The sequence below is a fragment of the Pan paniscus genome, chromosome 11 (assembly GCF_029289425.2).
Source record: "Pan paniscus chromosome 11, NHGRI_mPanPan1-v2.0_pri, whole genome shotgun sequence".
In the NCBI taxonomy this organism is placed as follows: domain Eukaryota; kingdom Metazoa; phylum Chordata; class Mammalia; order Primates; family Hominidae; genus Pan; species Pan paniscus.
This window is the reverse complement of record NC_073260.2, coordinates 9,239,721-9,255,805: the sequence shown is the minus strand read 5'-3', so window position 1 is coordinate 9,255,805 and position 16,085 is coordinate 9,239,721. Positions and strand designations below refer to the sequence as shown.

At 46.7% G+C, this 16,085-nt stretch overlaps 1 protein-coding gene across 2 annotated transcripts in view; it reads left to right on the top strand.

Moving 5' to 3' along the window:
* GPR107 (G protein-coupled receptor 107) overlaps positions 1-16,085 on the top strand; it is an 87,827-nt gene that overhangs the window by 39,901 nt on the left and 31,841 nt on the right. For both annotated transcript variants that reach the window (XM_008975931.4, XM_008975930.4), the window contains exons 9-14: positions 155-288; positions 7,350-7,425; positions 8,496-8,569; positions 8,973-9,090; positions 12,295-12,425; positions 15,345-15,388. In XM_008975931.4, coding sequence (XP_008974179.1) covers positions 155-288; positions 7,350-7,425; positions 8,496-8,569; positions 8,973-9,090; positions 12,295-12,425; positions 15,345-15,388 — 577 coding nt within the window. The remainder of the gene's footprint in view (positions 1-154; positions 289-7,349; positions 7,426-8,495; positions 8,570-8,972; positions 9,091-12,294; positions 12,426-15,344; positions 15,389-16,085) is intronic.

Here is a 16,085-nt window from a genome sequence, read left to right as displayed (position 1 = left end):
CCTCCCAAAGTGCTGAGATTACAGGTGTGAGCCACCATGCCCAGCCACTGGTACTTACTTTCTTAAGCTTAAGTGAAACAACTGAGATTCCAAATTGCTGAATAAGGGATGATATGTTTCTGAAAAGTAAAAATTAATTTCATGCTGGTTTCAGATTGAGATCACAGAGAAGAATCCTGACAGCTACCTCTCAGCAGGAGAAATTCCTCTCCCCAAATTATACATCTCAATGGCCTTTTTCTTCTTTCTTTCTGGGACCATCTGGATTCATATCCTTCGAAAACGACGGTAAGCTATTTCTCCCTTCAACTTAAGAGTGTGTTGAGATTTGAATAATGTCACTGTTTGTTGGCTCCTGAACCTGGAGGCAGTTGGCACTTAGCAGTGTTGTTCCTTTCAAAGGGCATCTTCCCGGAAACAGTATGAAGATTGTGCGGGAGCATTATGGTGTGGGAGCCCTTTGCATGCCTTGGTGTCTGTTCACTTTCTGTTGTTTTGTTTAAAAAGCAAATCTAAATTATTATTATAATTTTTTTTTTTTTTGAGACATAGTCTCACTCTGTATCCCAGGCTGGAGTGCAGTGGCGTGATCTCAGCTCGCTGCAAGCTCCGCCTCCTGGGTTCACGCCAGTCTTCCACCTAAGCCTCCCGAGTAGCTGGGACTACAGGCGCCCGCCACCACGCCCGCCTAATTTTGTTTTTGTATTTTTAGTAGTGATGGGGTTTCACCCTGTTAGCCAGGATGATCTCGATCTCCTGACCTCATGATCTGCCCACATGGGCCTCCCAAAGTGCTGGGATTACAGGCATGAGGCACCGTGCCCGGCCCTAAATATTTTTAATGGTATGCAAGCAAAATAGACTGTATAAGCTAAGTGTTTCCATGGTGGAGATCCCACAGTCCAGGACTGAGAGTAAACACATGGGTCTCATTCAGGGGCTGTTGCTTCTGGAGAGGAAGTTAGTGACGATGAGCACTGCCTGGCGAGAGCATGGAGTTACTGCTTAGAACTGAAGGTCTTGGCTCAAAGCTGCACTGGGATAGATTCTCTGCATTGACTTCCAGATACTTGTCACTGGACAAAACCTCTTCAAAGCCCATCTGCCTGGCTTTTAGCCTTTTTTTTCTGAAACCCCCGAGGCTTTAACTTCCTGTACTTGGTTCTTGAGGGGAGCAGCTGCATATGCATGAATTCTTTCTCCCTCCAAGAAAATTGAAAACAAAATATTAATATTCATTTAGAGAATCGTGTAAAGTATTTATTATAAGGCTCATAAACTGAGTAAATGATGGTATGCGAATATGCTATTATAATATGGATTGATTTAAATTCATAGAATAATTAAGCACCCTGAAATACCTCTTTCTCTGGAGCATTGGGGTGGAAATTGAGACTTTTTTAGTCCTTGGTAGCTTGATTGTCTTCTAATGAACATGCTCGGAGTCTGGTATATTAGACTCTGGCTGGGTTCAGTTGCTGGTACCTATTTGTTGTGATATCCTGTACACCCATCAGATAGAAAGAGTTTCTTGTTTACTTGGGAAGGAGCTACATAATCATGTTTGGACTAGATTTTCAAGTAGCAATTACTAAGAAAAATCCTATGGGCTAGGTGTGGTGGCTCACACCTATAATCCCAGTGCTTTGGGAAGCCAAGGCAGGAGGATCACTTGAGTCTGTGAGTTTGAGACCAGCTTGGGCAACATAGCAAGACCCCATTTCTTTTTTTTTTTCAAGATGGATTCTCACTCTCTCCCCTAGCCCCCAGGCTGGAGTGCAGTGCCTAATCTCTACTCACTGCAACCTCCACCTCTGGGTTCAAGCGATTCTGGTGCTTCAGCCACGGAAGTAGGTGGGATTACAGGCATGTGCCAACATACCCAGCTGATTTTTATGTTTTTAGTAGAGACGGGGTTTCACCATGTTGGCCAGGCTGGTCTTGAACTGCTGACCTCGGGTAATTTACCTGGCTCAGCTTCCCAAAGTGCTGGGATTACAGGCGTGAGCCACCACACCTGGCCCAGCAAGACTCCATTTCTACAAACAAATTTAAAAATTATCCAGTTGTGGGCTGGGCGCGGTGGTGCACGCCTGTAATCCTAGCACTTTGGGAGGCCGAAGTGGGCGGATCATGAGGTCAGGAGATCGAGACCATCCTGGCTAACACGGTGAAACCCCGTCTCTACTAAAAATACAAAAAGTTAGCTGGGCGTGGTGGCAGGTGCCTATAGTCCCAGCTACTCAGGAGGCTGAAGCAGGAGAATGGCGTGAACCTGGGAGGTGGAGCTTGCAGTGAGCTGAGATTGTGCCACTGCACAAAATTAAAAAAAAAAATCCAGTTGTGGTGGTGCACACCTGTAGTGCTCACTACTTGGGAGGCTGAGGTGGGAGGATTGCTTGAGCCCAAGGGTTCGAGGCTGTAGTGAACTATGTTTGTGCCACTGCATTCCAGCTTGGGACACAGAGTAAGACTCTGTCTCTAAGAAAGAAAGAGAAAGAGGCAGATGGAAGGAGGGAAGGTTATAAAAATTTAGGCCATGAAAGTTTTTGGGTGGGTTTTTTTATTTTGTTTTGTTTGTTTTTGGTTTTTTGTTTGTTTTTTTTTGAGACACAGTCTCGCTCTGTCGCCCAGGCTGGAGTGCAGTGGTGAGATTTCAGCTCACCACAACCTCTGTCCCCCAGGTTCAAGCGATTCTCTTGCCTCAGCCTCCCGAGTAACTGGGATTACAGGTGCCTGCCACCATGCCTGGCGAATTTTTGCATTTTTAGTAGAGACTGGCTTTTGCCATGTTGGCCAGGCTGGTCTTGAACTCCTGACCTCAGGTGATCCACCTGCCTTGGCCTCCCAAAGTGTTGGGATTACAGGCGTGAGCCACTGCACCCGGCCTCTGTTTTTTTTTTTTTTTTTTTTTTAAAGAAAGTTCTACTTTTGCCTTTACTGGAAAAGTGAGAAGTAGGAGTCAGACCTGATTTCAGGTGTGAACTTGGACAGTGACTGCCTGTGTGCCTTGCTTCACTGTAAATCTCTTTTTTTCTTGGCTATGAAACTGGGACAGTAATAGTTACTCTGCCTTCCTGTAAGAGTCTTGGATTCTTAGACATGTTCTGTGATTCCCCCTAAGATAATGTGTATGAGAGGGCTTTGCAAATCAGGGCACAATCCAAACATGAGGTATTTATAAAATAGTTTAGTAGCCAGGGGTTCAGTGGTGTTTTAATTTTCCTTTAGTTATTGGTGGCAATAGTCATTGTCACTGGTTCACTTATATCAAATTGTGGTAACAGTTTTATTTTATTTTTTTTGAGACAGAGTCTCGCTCTGTCGCCAGGCTGGAGTGCAGTGGTGCAATCTTGGCTCACTGCAACCTCTGCCTTCCGGGTTTGAGTGATTCTCCTGCCTCAGCCTCCCAAGTAGCTGGGACTACAGGCATCCGCCACCATGCCTGGCTTATTTTTGTATTTTTAGTAGAGACGGGGTTTCACCATGTTGGCTGGGATGGTCTTGATCTCTTTACTTCGTGATCCACCTGCCTTGGCCTCCCAATGTGCTGGGATTACCAGCATGAGCCAGTGCTCCCAGACCGTGGTAACAGTTTTCAATCTGTGGTTAAATGAGGCTGACCTATTGTGTACAAGTCTCATCTGTAATTTTTGTTGGAGTATAGTGTGCATGGGGGAAGGTCAGTTAAGTCCTGCCCATGTTTTCCCGGGAGTCTTAGAGTCAGTTCTGGTAGACTGGAAACCCACATGATACAAAGGCATATGACCAAGGCCGCCAGGCGCATTTCACTGGCCCCTGAAAGCTGGAAACGACTAAGAGATCTTTGCCTCATTTATTGAGGCCCAGAGAGGGGAAACGAGAGCCAGTGTCACCCAACAGACCTGGGACTGGAACTCGGGTCTGCTTGCTAGTATGTATCAGGCCCCTCCCAACTTCAAGTGTAGGTAGAACTAGTATTTGAGCCGAGGTCAGTGAGTATTCTTTCCATCACATCTCTGCCCCATCGTAGATGTTCTAACCATGGACTGCAAGTCAAGGTTGCCAGAGTGTGAATGAGCACAGCTCTTTGTGGTGGGTGGTTTTACACCCTGGGTAAATCTCATTGGCATTCAGTAGTTCCAGACTATTCTGGCCTTGACTTCCCTTTTGACCTTCAAGTAGGTGGGCACTGGAACAGGAAAGTACCAGGGAGGAAATGAGCCCAGAAACTGATATCCCTTTGTGGTACACTCTCATTCTCACTTGGTGCCAGGCCCCTCTCCTGCTCTATTGTTCCCCTTCATTTCCTGTCCCCTCTCCCACTCCTTCCCAGTCGTGGAGAACTGCTCAAATGTGTTGCATATACATTTTTGGACTTTTTTTTGTTTTGTTTTTTTTTTGAGACCTCGTCTCACTCTGTGCCCCAGGCTGGAGTGCAGTGGTGCAATCTCAGCTCACTGCAACCTCTGCCTCCCGGGTCAAGCAATTCTCGTGCTTCAGCCTCCCGAGTAGCTGGGACTACAGGCGCCTGCCACCACACCTGGCTAATTTTTGTATTTTTCGTAGAGACGGGGTTTCACTACATTGGCCAGGCTGGTCTAGAATTCCTGACCTCAGGTGATCGGCCTCCCAAAGTGCTGGGATTACAGGCGTGAGCCACTGCGTCTGGCCTGATTTTTGGATATTTCTATATTCTTATAGATAAGTACTGTTTACTGGTGTTGCATTTATTTTAAGTTTACATAAAATATCTATAGACATTGTTGTTGTACATTTTTTACTCATTATTATCCTTTCTGCGATCTAGCCATGTGGCTGAGTGTGCATCTCATTCATTGATTTTTACCTACTCCACAGCATCCCATGCTCTGTGTCCTCACGTTTGACTGCTTTGGTCCTTTAGTGATAGACACACGCCTGGACTGCCTACATCTCCCTGCTACCCCAGCCAGTGCTGGCATGTACCTCCAAAGATCCCCTGTGGATCTGTGCAGCCTCCGAGCTGCAGTCCCAGAAGGAAGCACACTGTGCCATGGGTAGTTAATTTCTTTTCTTTTCTTTTCTTTTTTTTTTTTTTTTTGAGACAGAGTCTCACTCTGTCACCCAAGCTGGAGTGCAGTGGCACCATCTTGGCTCATTGCAACCTCCACCTCCTGAGTGCAAGCGATTCTCCTGCCTCACCCTCCTGAGTAGCTGGGACTATAGGCGTGTACGCCTATGCCGGGCTAATTTTTGTATTTTTAGTAGAGACGGGTTTTCACTGTGTTGGCCAAGCAGGTCTTGAACTCCTGGCCTCAAGAGATCCTCCCGCCTTGGCCTCCCAAAGTGCTGGGACTACAGGCATGAGCCACTGCGCCCAGCCATCAGTTAATTTCGTTAAGGGCCAGATTGCCTTCCAGTGTGGCATATAGGTTTATACGTCTACCAGTGGTGCATACATAATAAGGTTTGCTGTTTCTGCACATTCTTACCAATACTGACATCTTAATTTTTGCCAATCTCATAGGTGTAAAGTGGTATCTTGCTTTATTTTGCATTTCTCTGAATATTGGTGATGTGGATTATCATTTTAGGGACTCATTAACCATTTCCCCTCTTGTGGCTGCCTGTATTCTTTGCTTTTTTTTTTTTTTTTTTTTGAGACAGGGTCTCACTACGTTGTCCAGGCTGGAGCAGTGGCATAATCAAGGCTTACAGCAGCCTCAAACTCCTGAGCTCAAGTGATCCTCCCACCTCAGCCTCCCGAATAGCTGAAACTATAGGGACGCACCACCACTCCTGGCTTAATTTTTGTTTGTTTTGAGACTGTTTTGAGACAGGGACTCGCTCTGTCACCCAGTCTGCAGTGCAGTGGCACAGTCACGGCTCACTGCAGCCTTTGCCTCCTGGGCTCAAGTGATCCTCCCACATCAGCCTCCCAAGTAGCTGGGACTACAGGTGTGCACTGCCACACCCAGCTAACTTTCTGTATTTTTGGTAGAGATGGAGTTTTGTCATCTTGCCCAGGCTAATCCCAAACTCTTGGGCTCAAGTAATCTTCCCACCTCAGCCTCCCTAAGTGTGGGATTACAGGCATGAGCTACTGCACCTAGCCTCATAATAGTCTTAATATGCTCTATTAGGTTAATTCCTAAGGGGAGGTGGGAAGGAGTAGAGGAATTTAATGCCCGGCAGCCGAAAGGTGGACTAGTATCTGTGACGGGGTGGGCATGGGAATGGGTGCTTTGTCTCATTGGCCTGGGGTATTTGCAGACACCAGCCATGAAGGAGAGAGAAATGGGCATGACCCTGGCACTTTCTCCTCACACATCCCTACTGCTGGCTCCCAGTCCCCCTACTCTGGGCTGCAGACTTCCCCTACAGCTATTTGTAATCGCTTTCTGCTTTCCTAGGAGTTCTGTGCTGTTTTCTCAGGTCCATCTACCTCATTCTTGCCTCTGGTTTTCCCAGGGTGGTTTCCGGGAACAAGCTGGCAGCCTGTGTTAGATTTCCATTTACTCAAGAGTTGGAATCCATCATGTCTGGCTTTAGTGCATAACTCTCAGGTTCATTCACAACATTAAATTGTGTATTAGAGATTACTTTAGGACTCCATTCAAGGCCTTTTTTACCAGCAAAACGTACTTTATAAAAAATGTGGCCAGGCGCGGTGGCTCACCCCTGTAATCCCAGCACTTTGGGAGGCAGAGGCGGGTGGATTACTTGAAGTTACAAGTTCAAGATCAGCCTGGCCAATGTGGTGAAACCCTGTCTCTACTAAAAATACAAAAATTAGCCAGACATCGTGGCGCACGCCTGTAATCCCGGCTACTCAGGAGGTTGAGGCGGTGGGGGGGCATCACTTGATCCCGGGGGGTGGAGTTTGCGGGGAGCCAAGTTCGTGCCACTGCACTCCAGCCTGGGTGACAGAACGATACTCTTGTCTCAAAAAAAAAGTTTTAGCTGGGTACAGTGGCTCATGCCTGTAATATCAACACTTTGAGAGGCCGAGGTGGGTGGATTGCTTGGCCAGGGGTTCAAGACCAGCCTGGGAAACTTAGCAAAACCCTTTCTGTATAAAAAATACAAAACAAACTAGTTGGGCATGGTGGCATACACCTAAAGCCATCCTCCCACCTCAGCTTCCTGAGAGCTGCTTGATCGCTTGAGCCTGAGTTCAAGGCTGCAGTGAGCCGTGATGACACCACTGTCCTCTAGCCTGGGCGACAGAATAAGACCCTGTCTCAAAAAAAAAAAAAAGTTTCATGTTTGTGGTTTGCACAGATTATATTTCCTGTCTCCTTATAAATATAGCTGATGTCTGGAGCTTTGGCTGTCCTTTGGGAGAATGGAATCTTCCTTTAATTCTTTTCTCTCTGTTTTTATAGGAATGATGTATTTAAAATCCACTGGCTGATGGCGGCCCTTCCTTTCACCAAGTCTCTTTCCTTGGTGTTCCATGCAGTATGTATTAGCATTTTGAGGATCATTCATGAAATTACGTATAATGCCTGTGTGAGCAGGCAAAAGAAATTTGAAGAAAGGGGATAGATTGGTGGGAAACAAAGACAAAGAATACATTTCTCATAAAGCCTCCTCTTGTCTGGGAGGGCCTGGCCATGCGGGTAAATGATTACCACCTCCCCTCATATTAGACTTCAGACATCTTCTAATACTGCTTACAGACCTACAATTTTTCTAGAACACTTATTATTGTTTTTATTTCTTTGTTTTTTGTTTTGTTTTGTTTTTTTGCCATTTCTAGAGATGAGAGTGCCACCTGCTGACTTGTTTCCACGACTTTTTTTTTTTTTTTTGAGACGGGGCCTCGCTCTGTTGCCCAGGCTGGAGTGCAGTGGCGTGATCTCTGTTCACTGCAAGCTCCTCCCCTCAGGTTCACGCCATTCTCCTGCCTGAGTCTCCCGAGTAGCTGGGACTACAGGCGCCCGCCACCACGCCAGGCTAATTTTTTTGTATTTTTAGTAGAGACGGGGTTTCACCGTGTTAGCCAGGATGGTCTCGATCTCCTGACCTCGTGATCCGCCCGCCTCAGCCTCCCAAAGTGCTGGGATTACAGGCGTGAGCCACCACGCCCGGCCTCCACGACTTTTTTATTATTTCCAGATATTCCCTCATGTTCCTATGTGATTTGAAGTTCAATTCAGTATTAGCATATTTATCTGAGAGAAAATTGATGCTATAAAGCTGGAGGCATGAGAATTGAGCCTCAGCTTTGTATATTTGGAACTTATGCAAATTAAAATGAACTTGCCCAAGGGGGTAAGATCACAACTTCTCCTGTCTGTGGGCCTCCAAGTGCCCGTGGAGCACACTTGCAAGGATGACAGTCTCTAGACATGTACTCTTTGCTGTACTTGAAAGTGGCCTCCTTGGAAAAGGCAATAATATATCCAGTGGCAGCGTCACAAAATGACAATGATTTGGATAATTTCCCATCTGGGTCCAAGTTAAAAGATTCTTTGTGGAGCCATGTAGATAATGAGTGATTCTGAAATGCAGTTGTTTGATTTCAGATTGACTACCACTACATCTCCTCCCAGGGCTTCCCTATCGAAGGCTGGGCTGTTGTGTACTACATAACTCACCTGTAAGTATGCAGGTCCATGTGAAATACACCACGAAATGACATACAAGACAAGGGGGGTGGGCAACAACCTGCCCCAAGTTAACCAGCCCTGCCCTCCTGTGGCAGCCTGTCTGGGCCCCTGCCATACCAGAGGAGTGTAGCTCATGGGTGGCTGTCCAGACTTGGGAAGTCGGGCTTAGTGGCATACTCCTGCCTCTCTGCGGCCATTGGCTGTCCAGGCTGTGGGGTGCAGAGCTAACTGTGTACCCTGAAGGAAGTGGTGCTCATGTATGATGGATTTCCTAAATTTGGCTGCCCGTCTTTTGTAAGAAGCTTGTGAACTCATAGAATGAGCTATGCAATCTAACTGGCAGTGAGAGTCTAAAGAGACCCGCTGGTGTCTGTTCCTTGTTTTCTCTTCCAGTTTGAAAGGGGCGCTACTCTTCATCACCATTGCACTCATTGGCACTGGCTGGGCTTTCATTAAGCACATCCTTTCTGATAAAGACAAAAAGATCTTCATGATTGTCATTCCACTCCAGGTAAAAGAACCCTCATCCCATTTGTCACTTCCTTTCTTGGCGCTTAGCAGGGCTCAGCTCCAAGCCTGTATGGGAAGAGGGAGTCACCTCACCCTGAAACCCCAGCTTCTGCTAGTGGAGGTTGAAGACTGAGATTCTCTTTCTGAATTCTGAACAGACTTCAGGTCATTGCACTGGGAGATGCTTGGGCATCAGTCAGCCACTGGCCTTTGGGGGCCTAGATTTTGAGTAGAGAGCTGCTGACAGTGACAGGGAGACACACAGTAACACACAGTACTGTTTTCTCTTCTGCATCATTTGCTTCATAACTAAATGGTGCCCTTGGCGAGGAAGCTCAGAGATGTAGTGATTTTATTAACAAAGTATTTTAAAACCGTGAACTACACCAGTGAGTTTCCACAGGTAGAATATGGTAGTAGACGTGAGGGGCAAACATTTCCTAAATCCTTACCATGTTTGGGGCCGAGGGCCAAGGCCAGCCTTACAAGGCTGTGAGTCTTTTGCGGGAGGAGCCTTGTCTTACTGGAAGCAGAACTTGGATGTAAAGAACTTACAATGAACAGAGAGGTTTTAGCAGGGATGCACAGCTACCCTGCTCTGCTTGACCAGACAGCGTCTGTTTGACAGAGTTGTCCCTGTGAACTTTTCTCACATTTTGGAGCACAAAGTAAATGTGGAAGGTTGGGGGTGGAAGGGGACAACTCCTGAGGCACCCAGATCAGCCGTCCCAACTCTGGCAGAGTTTGCAGCAAAGCTCCTCTCGGAGTTCTAACAGACCTCATCCACCCTTACGTTCAATAATGAGGAACGTGTGTTGACATCAAATGAATGGGACAGGCCAGTTGCTCTGTGTTTCCAAGGAGAGAGTAAGCACTCAAGTTGGAAGGATCAAGGAGGGCTTTGTGACAGAGATGGGACTGGCCTGGGTGTTGAAGGAAAGGAATGTGACAGAGGCAGTGGCATAGCAGTAAATACACATGACCCTGCTGCCTGCTAAGCAAAACATGCTGAGGGACTGTGCCGGTCTTTCGGCTGTCGAGCCACCGTGGTCACTTCTTCAGCCAGACTGAGTCCTACAGCCTGCCGAGGTCTCAGAGTTGTGAATGACGGAGCCTGGGTTGTCACCCGGCTGCGTGTGCCTCTTCCCTTTAGTAGATTCCCTCATCCCTCTAGAGTCTCCCCCCACCAGCCTGAACCAGGCTGTCGTGGGGCATAGCCTTCCAGGAAGCCCGTCCTGGGCTTCCCTGAAAGACACACAGAGTTCCATGGAATGTCAGTCTGAGGAGATAAGGACATTTAACAAATTAAGAAAGTCATGAGTATTTAGACAATAGAACTAGTCTGGGAGGGCCTTAAATGTCAGCCTGAAAAGTTAAAACTGCTTCCTTTTGGCCATGGGCAGTGACAGAAAGTTTCTAAGTAAGGAGTAGATGATGTCCCTACAAAATGGTGTTTCAGGAACACTCTTGGCACGTTGTTCAACACTGGGAACATTCTGTCTCTCATGCAGTGTGTGAATTAAAGACAAAATGGAATTTTGAATTTAAGATGTGAAAGCCTTTGTTTTCTACTTTGTCCTCTTACTTTTAGACAGGGTCTCACTCTGTCGCCCGGGCTGGAGTCCAGTGGTGATCATGGCTCACTGCAGCCCTAAACTCCTGGGCTCAGGCGATCCTCCTGCCTCAGTCTCCCGAGTAGCTGAGACCACAGGCGTACACCATCACACCTGACTAATTTTTAATTTTTTTTTTTTTAATTAGAGGCCGTGTCTCACTATTTTGCCCAGGCTGGTGTCAAACTCCTGGGCTCAAGCAATCCTTCTGCCTTGGCTCCCCAAAGTTCTGGGATTATGGGTATGAGCCACCGCACCCAGCCCTACTTTGTCTTTTTAGATGGAGCCACAGATGCTAGTGTTTTGGATAGACAGGGCTTCATGAGCAGTGTGGGACAGGGAAGGACCCAGAAGCTGGGGGTCATTGGAGAGGCTGAAATTTCAGATAATTTTTGCATTAGTTTTAAATGAAATTTCAGATAATTTGATTCTAAGTCCTGTATAGAAAGAGAAATTAAACTTAGAGACTTCCTAAATAATAGCACTACAGATTTTACATGCAAAGTGTGGAGGATTACCTTTTACAGCAAGTCAGGCAGAGATTTGGGACCAGGGACTTCTCATGGGGTATATAGGTGGAGGATAACCTCTGCATCCATTCCCAGTGGTAATCTTCAAAAGGATGTATTATAAGTGGTAAATTTCCCTTATGCTCTGTGGCATCTCAGTTTAGCCAGTGGAAAGACTTTTTATAAAGACTTATGCTAAGAGCCTAATAACGGGCCTGAGTACAGAGCTTAATAGTGGGCCTGAGTATATGAGGCTGTAGGGCTGGAATCAGCCATGCTCACCGCTCTGGTCTCTGAAAACACAGTTCCATTGTCTGGCACTTAGATGAGTTATTGTCACTGAGCACCATGGCCTAAAAAGTATGGGCATTGTGGCTAAATAGGGTATTAAGTGCCACCTATCCAGCAGTCCAGCACCTGAGTGACTCCACTGGGTTTGGGGTACCTGAAAAGCAAAGTGTCCCTGTTATCTACTGCTGCATAACAAATCACCCCAAAACTCAGCGACTTAAAACGACAATAACCCGTCATTCTCTCTCTCAGTTTCTGTGGGTTAGGAATTCAAGAGTGGCTAGCTGGGTAGGTCTGACTTGGGTCTTGTGGTCATAGTCACACCATGGCTGGGAGCATCTTGAAGTCTCCACTCGCATCTGTCTTCTGGGCTGAGAAGCTTGCTCAGGTGGGGACTGGGACAGCCGGGGCTCCTGGGGGGGCCTTTCCATCTCTGCATGGTCTGTACAGCAGGGTAGTTTCAGGGTAGCCAGACTTCTTACAAGAAGGCTTAGGGCTCCAAAGGTCCCAAGAGAGCTGGGTGGAAGCTTTATCTACCTTGGAAATCACACAGCAGTACTTCCATCTTACTGTATTAGAGCAATTACGGCCTGTGCAGATTCAGGGGGGTGGCATAGAGACTCTCCTTGATAGCGGAGTGGCAGAGTTCTGGAAGAGCACGTGGGACTGGAAAGAATGCTGTGGTCGCAGATCGTGGGTCTGGAGGCCAAGGTGTACACCCCACATTGGGGCTGCTAGCATCATAACAGTCCACCCATGCTTTGGGGCCTCAGCAAATTCTCATGTCTGTAGGTCCTGGCAAATGTAGCCTACATCATCATAGAGTCCACCGAGGAGGGCACGACTGAATATGGCTTGTGGAAGGACTCTCTATTTCTGGTCGACCTGTTGTGTTGTGGTGCCATCCTCTTCCCAGTGGTGTGGTGAGTAGCTCACAGGGAGGGAGGCCACATGACAGCTTGGCTGTCAAGCCCGACAGCTGAACTGGCCATTCCCAAATTGATCTCAGTCACATGGGACGTGTGTTTAAAAGTACAGCTTTCTGAGTCCCAGACTGACCTGAATCAGCCTCCAGGGGCAGAACCCTGTGTCTTTTTCCAGTTACTCGGGGTATTCTGGCAGAGCTAATCCGTCACCATGAGCTGGCATTTAACAGAGTTCTAAGACAATAGAGAGGAATTGGGAAATGAGAACTTGGTAGTAACTTAAAGTAGCAGCCTGAATTTGTGGTGGTGGTAGGGAGTTGGAGAAATCCCATAAACAGCCAGTTCTTGCCAACTTAGGTGGAAAATGAGGAAGTTCATTAACATAAAACTAGTGATAGTTCTCAGCACACAAACATTTTTGATGTTTTCAGAATGGATTGCTCCATTCCTGGAAATGGCAGTGTTTAGATGCACAGATTGTGCATTGGGTCTGTGTAAAGAAGTGTTAGTGTCAAGTCAGTGGTTGATGAGAAAATATCCTTATTAAATCACATGCAGAGTGGTAGAAATTCAGAAGGCTAGCAGCAATAAAACACTTTACCCTTAGTGATATAATTCCATGGCTATTGGAATGCAATTCTTTTGAAATAAATTTTAAAGAAAATAGATTCACCCCGGCCTTCCATTACAAGTGCTTCTTTTTTTTTTTTTTAACCCGAGATGGAGTTTCGCTCTTGTTGCCCAGGGTGGAGTGCAATGGCTCAATCTCGGCCCACTGCAACCTCTGCCTCCTGGGTTCAAGTGATTCTCCTGCCTCAGCCTCCTGAGTAGCTGGGATTACAGGTGCGTGTCACCATGCCTGGCTAATTTTTTTTGTATTTTTAGTAGAGACAGGGTTTCGCCATTTTGGCCAGGCTGGTGGTCTCAAACTCCTGACCTCGGGTGATCCACTTGCCTTGTCCTCCCAAAGTGCTGGGATTATAGGCATGAGTCACCGCAGCTGGCTGAGGTGCTTCTTATTGCAATGCCCCATCCAGTAAATTAATATTTTTGAGGATCCTGGGGTTTGTCAGTTACTCTCATTATTTATAACATGGTGCCAATGGAGAGTACTTCTCATTCCAGCCAATTAGATTCACTCTTCACCCTCATTCCATCATACATCACATGATCTCGTATCAGTTCAGCAGACAGCTACCAGCATAGAAGAGAGTATGAATGATGCTCCCACCTCAGCCTCCTGGGTAGCTGGGACCACAGGCACACACTACCATACCCAGCCAATTTTTTGTAGACAGGGTTTTGCCATGTTGCCCAGGCTGGTCTCAAACTCCTGGGTTCAAGTGATCTTCCCACCTCAGCCTCCCAAAGTGCTGGGATTATAGGCATGAGCCACCGCACCCAGTGGAATATGAATGACTCTTCCTCCTCACTGCAGCCTCCTGCCGTCCTGCACAGGAATTAGTCACTCAGGTATCTAACATAGGATGTCCAGCATTGTTTCCAGATCGAAAAGAGCACCTCATTGGGGAACAGAGGTTCATACCCTACTTTTACACATGCCACTATCAGAATAGTCAAATATAAGGAACCCCAACAAGCTGTCGAGGTGTAAGCAGCCATTTCCTGCCCCTTGTTAATTACAACACTAATGAGCAGATTCCAAATGGCAAAATTCCTTAAGGTAAATATCCTAAAAATTACTGTAAAATGAAAAAAGTCAGTAAGTACTGGAGAGGTGATTCAAGATTAATAATATTTTTAGGCCGGGCGCGGTGGTTCACACCTGTAATCCCACCACTTTGGGAGGCTGAGGCGGGCGGATCCCGAGGTCAAGAGATCGAGACCATCCTGGCCAACATGGCAAAACCCCATCTCAACTAAAAATATAAAAATTAGCTGGGCGTGGTAGCATGTGCCTGTAGTCCCAGCTACTCGGGAGGCTGAGGCAGGAGAATTGCTTGAACCCAGGAGGCGGAGGTTGCAGTGAGCCAAGATCATGCCACTGCACTCCAGCCTGGCAACAGAACAAGACTCTGTCTCAAAATAAATAAATAAATAAATAATAATAATAATACTTGTAAATATCCCGATTCAGCCAGCAGTGTACTGGTTAGCTTTCGTGTGGTGTTCCATTCAGTTCTCAAGCAGATAGCCCCTCTCACAGGTGGGCAAATTACGGAGGATTTAGGAAGAGTAATTGATTTGCTGACAAGAGTGAGTGACAGTGTCAGACCACAGCCGCCTTCCCTCACACAGCCTGTCTGCCTGTGCCCTGTTCAGCCCTCAGGGAAGTGTCTCTGTTGGTGGCTTTTCATGGTGCCTCCACCTCTCACCTGCAGCTCCTGTAATAATGTTAATGTTCCTCTGCCTGAAATGTAATGATGGTCATTAGGTACCAGCACATCACAGCCCCAGACAGTGTCCCTGGAGGCTGGCATTTTTCAGCAATGTTAAAAATCTCCACTTGATAAGTTTGCATGGAGCTGTATGTTCACAGCTCTTAGACCTAGACTCTGGAAGTCAGCTGGTGACTTTCTTCTAGGGTTTATTCTCTCCTGGTGGCAGGTGAGCTCAGTGATGCTCCATTGTCATGGGAGTGTTGGGTAGGGGGTGGTTATGGGAGTGAGAGATTAACAGGAGCATTAAATGATGGAGTTTTGTTTTCTCCTCACGCTCTGGTCCCTGCTAGACTTATTGCCACAGATTTGGCCAGCAGAGGGCGACTTTACCTCAGACGTGTTGATATCAACCATTTCCCCCCCTCTACCCGTTTTAGGGAGAGTGCTCTAAAGTGATGTAGTCCAACCTTTCAGCATGTAATTGAGAAATTCAGCCTCAAGTTACTAGAGCTGGAAATAGAGAGGAGTGCAGATTTGTCAGCTAACTTTTTGTTCTCTAAATGTTTATTTTTAGGTCAATCAGACATTTACAAGAAGCATCAGCAACAGATGGAAAAGGCAAGTTCTCTCGTGCTCATTTTGTGTAGCTCAGCTTGCCCTGAACTCACGTGCTGCGGCACTGCGGAGGAGTGGAGGCAGCCTATGGTGTCAAGATGCTGTCTTCCTGGGAGGAGAGCTAGGGGAGGCCTGGGGCCCACTTCATGAGAGCAGCCAGGGGTAGTTTGGAGAAGGAGGTGTTGAGTCAGTTGTATAAGGAGGAGGTTGGGGGTGACTGCTGCTTATTAAGATGATTCATTTCATTTCCACTCGTGGTTGTGATTTTCACCTTCTCAAAACTGAGTCAGCAAGAGAAAATCTTGTCTTAGAAGGGCCAGATAACACTTCACTGTGAGAACAGGAGGGATAATGGATTGGAGATGGCTATGTGTAAAGCAGCCCTGCCTGCTGATTTAACACACTTTCAAAATAGATGTGTCAGTATTCATTTAAAGCAAGACTCTGATGACAGAAGGAACCTTGAAAACTACCTGATATTGAAATGGTTGTGCCCTTTATAGCCCTTTTGCATCTCCTTGACTTTCCAGTCATGCCTCCTAAATCAGAAGAAAAGCTGCAAAGAAAATGTTTTGTGTGGTTCTGGGCTTATTCGAGTAATGTTCATGACCACAGGCTGCCATAGCACAAGTGAGAATTTCAGACCACAAGGGTTTAAGGAGCAGTGCTCTCTTCTCTCAAAGCTCAGAACGGTCTCTGG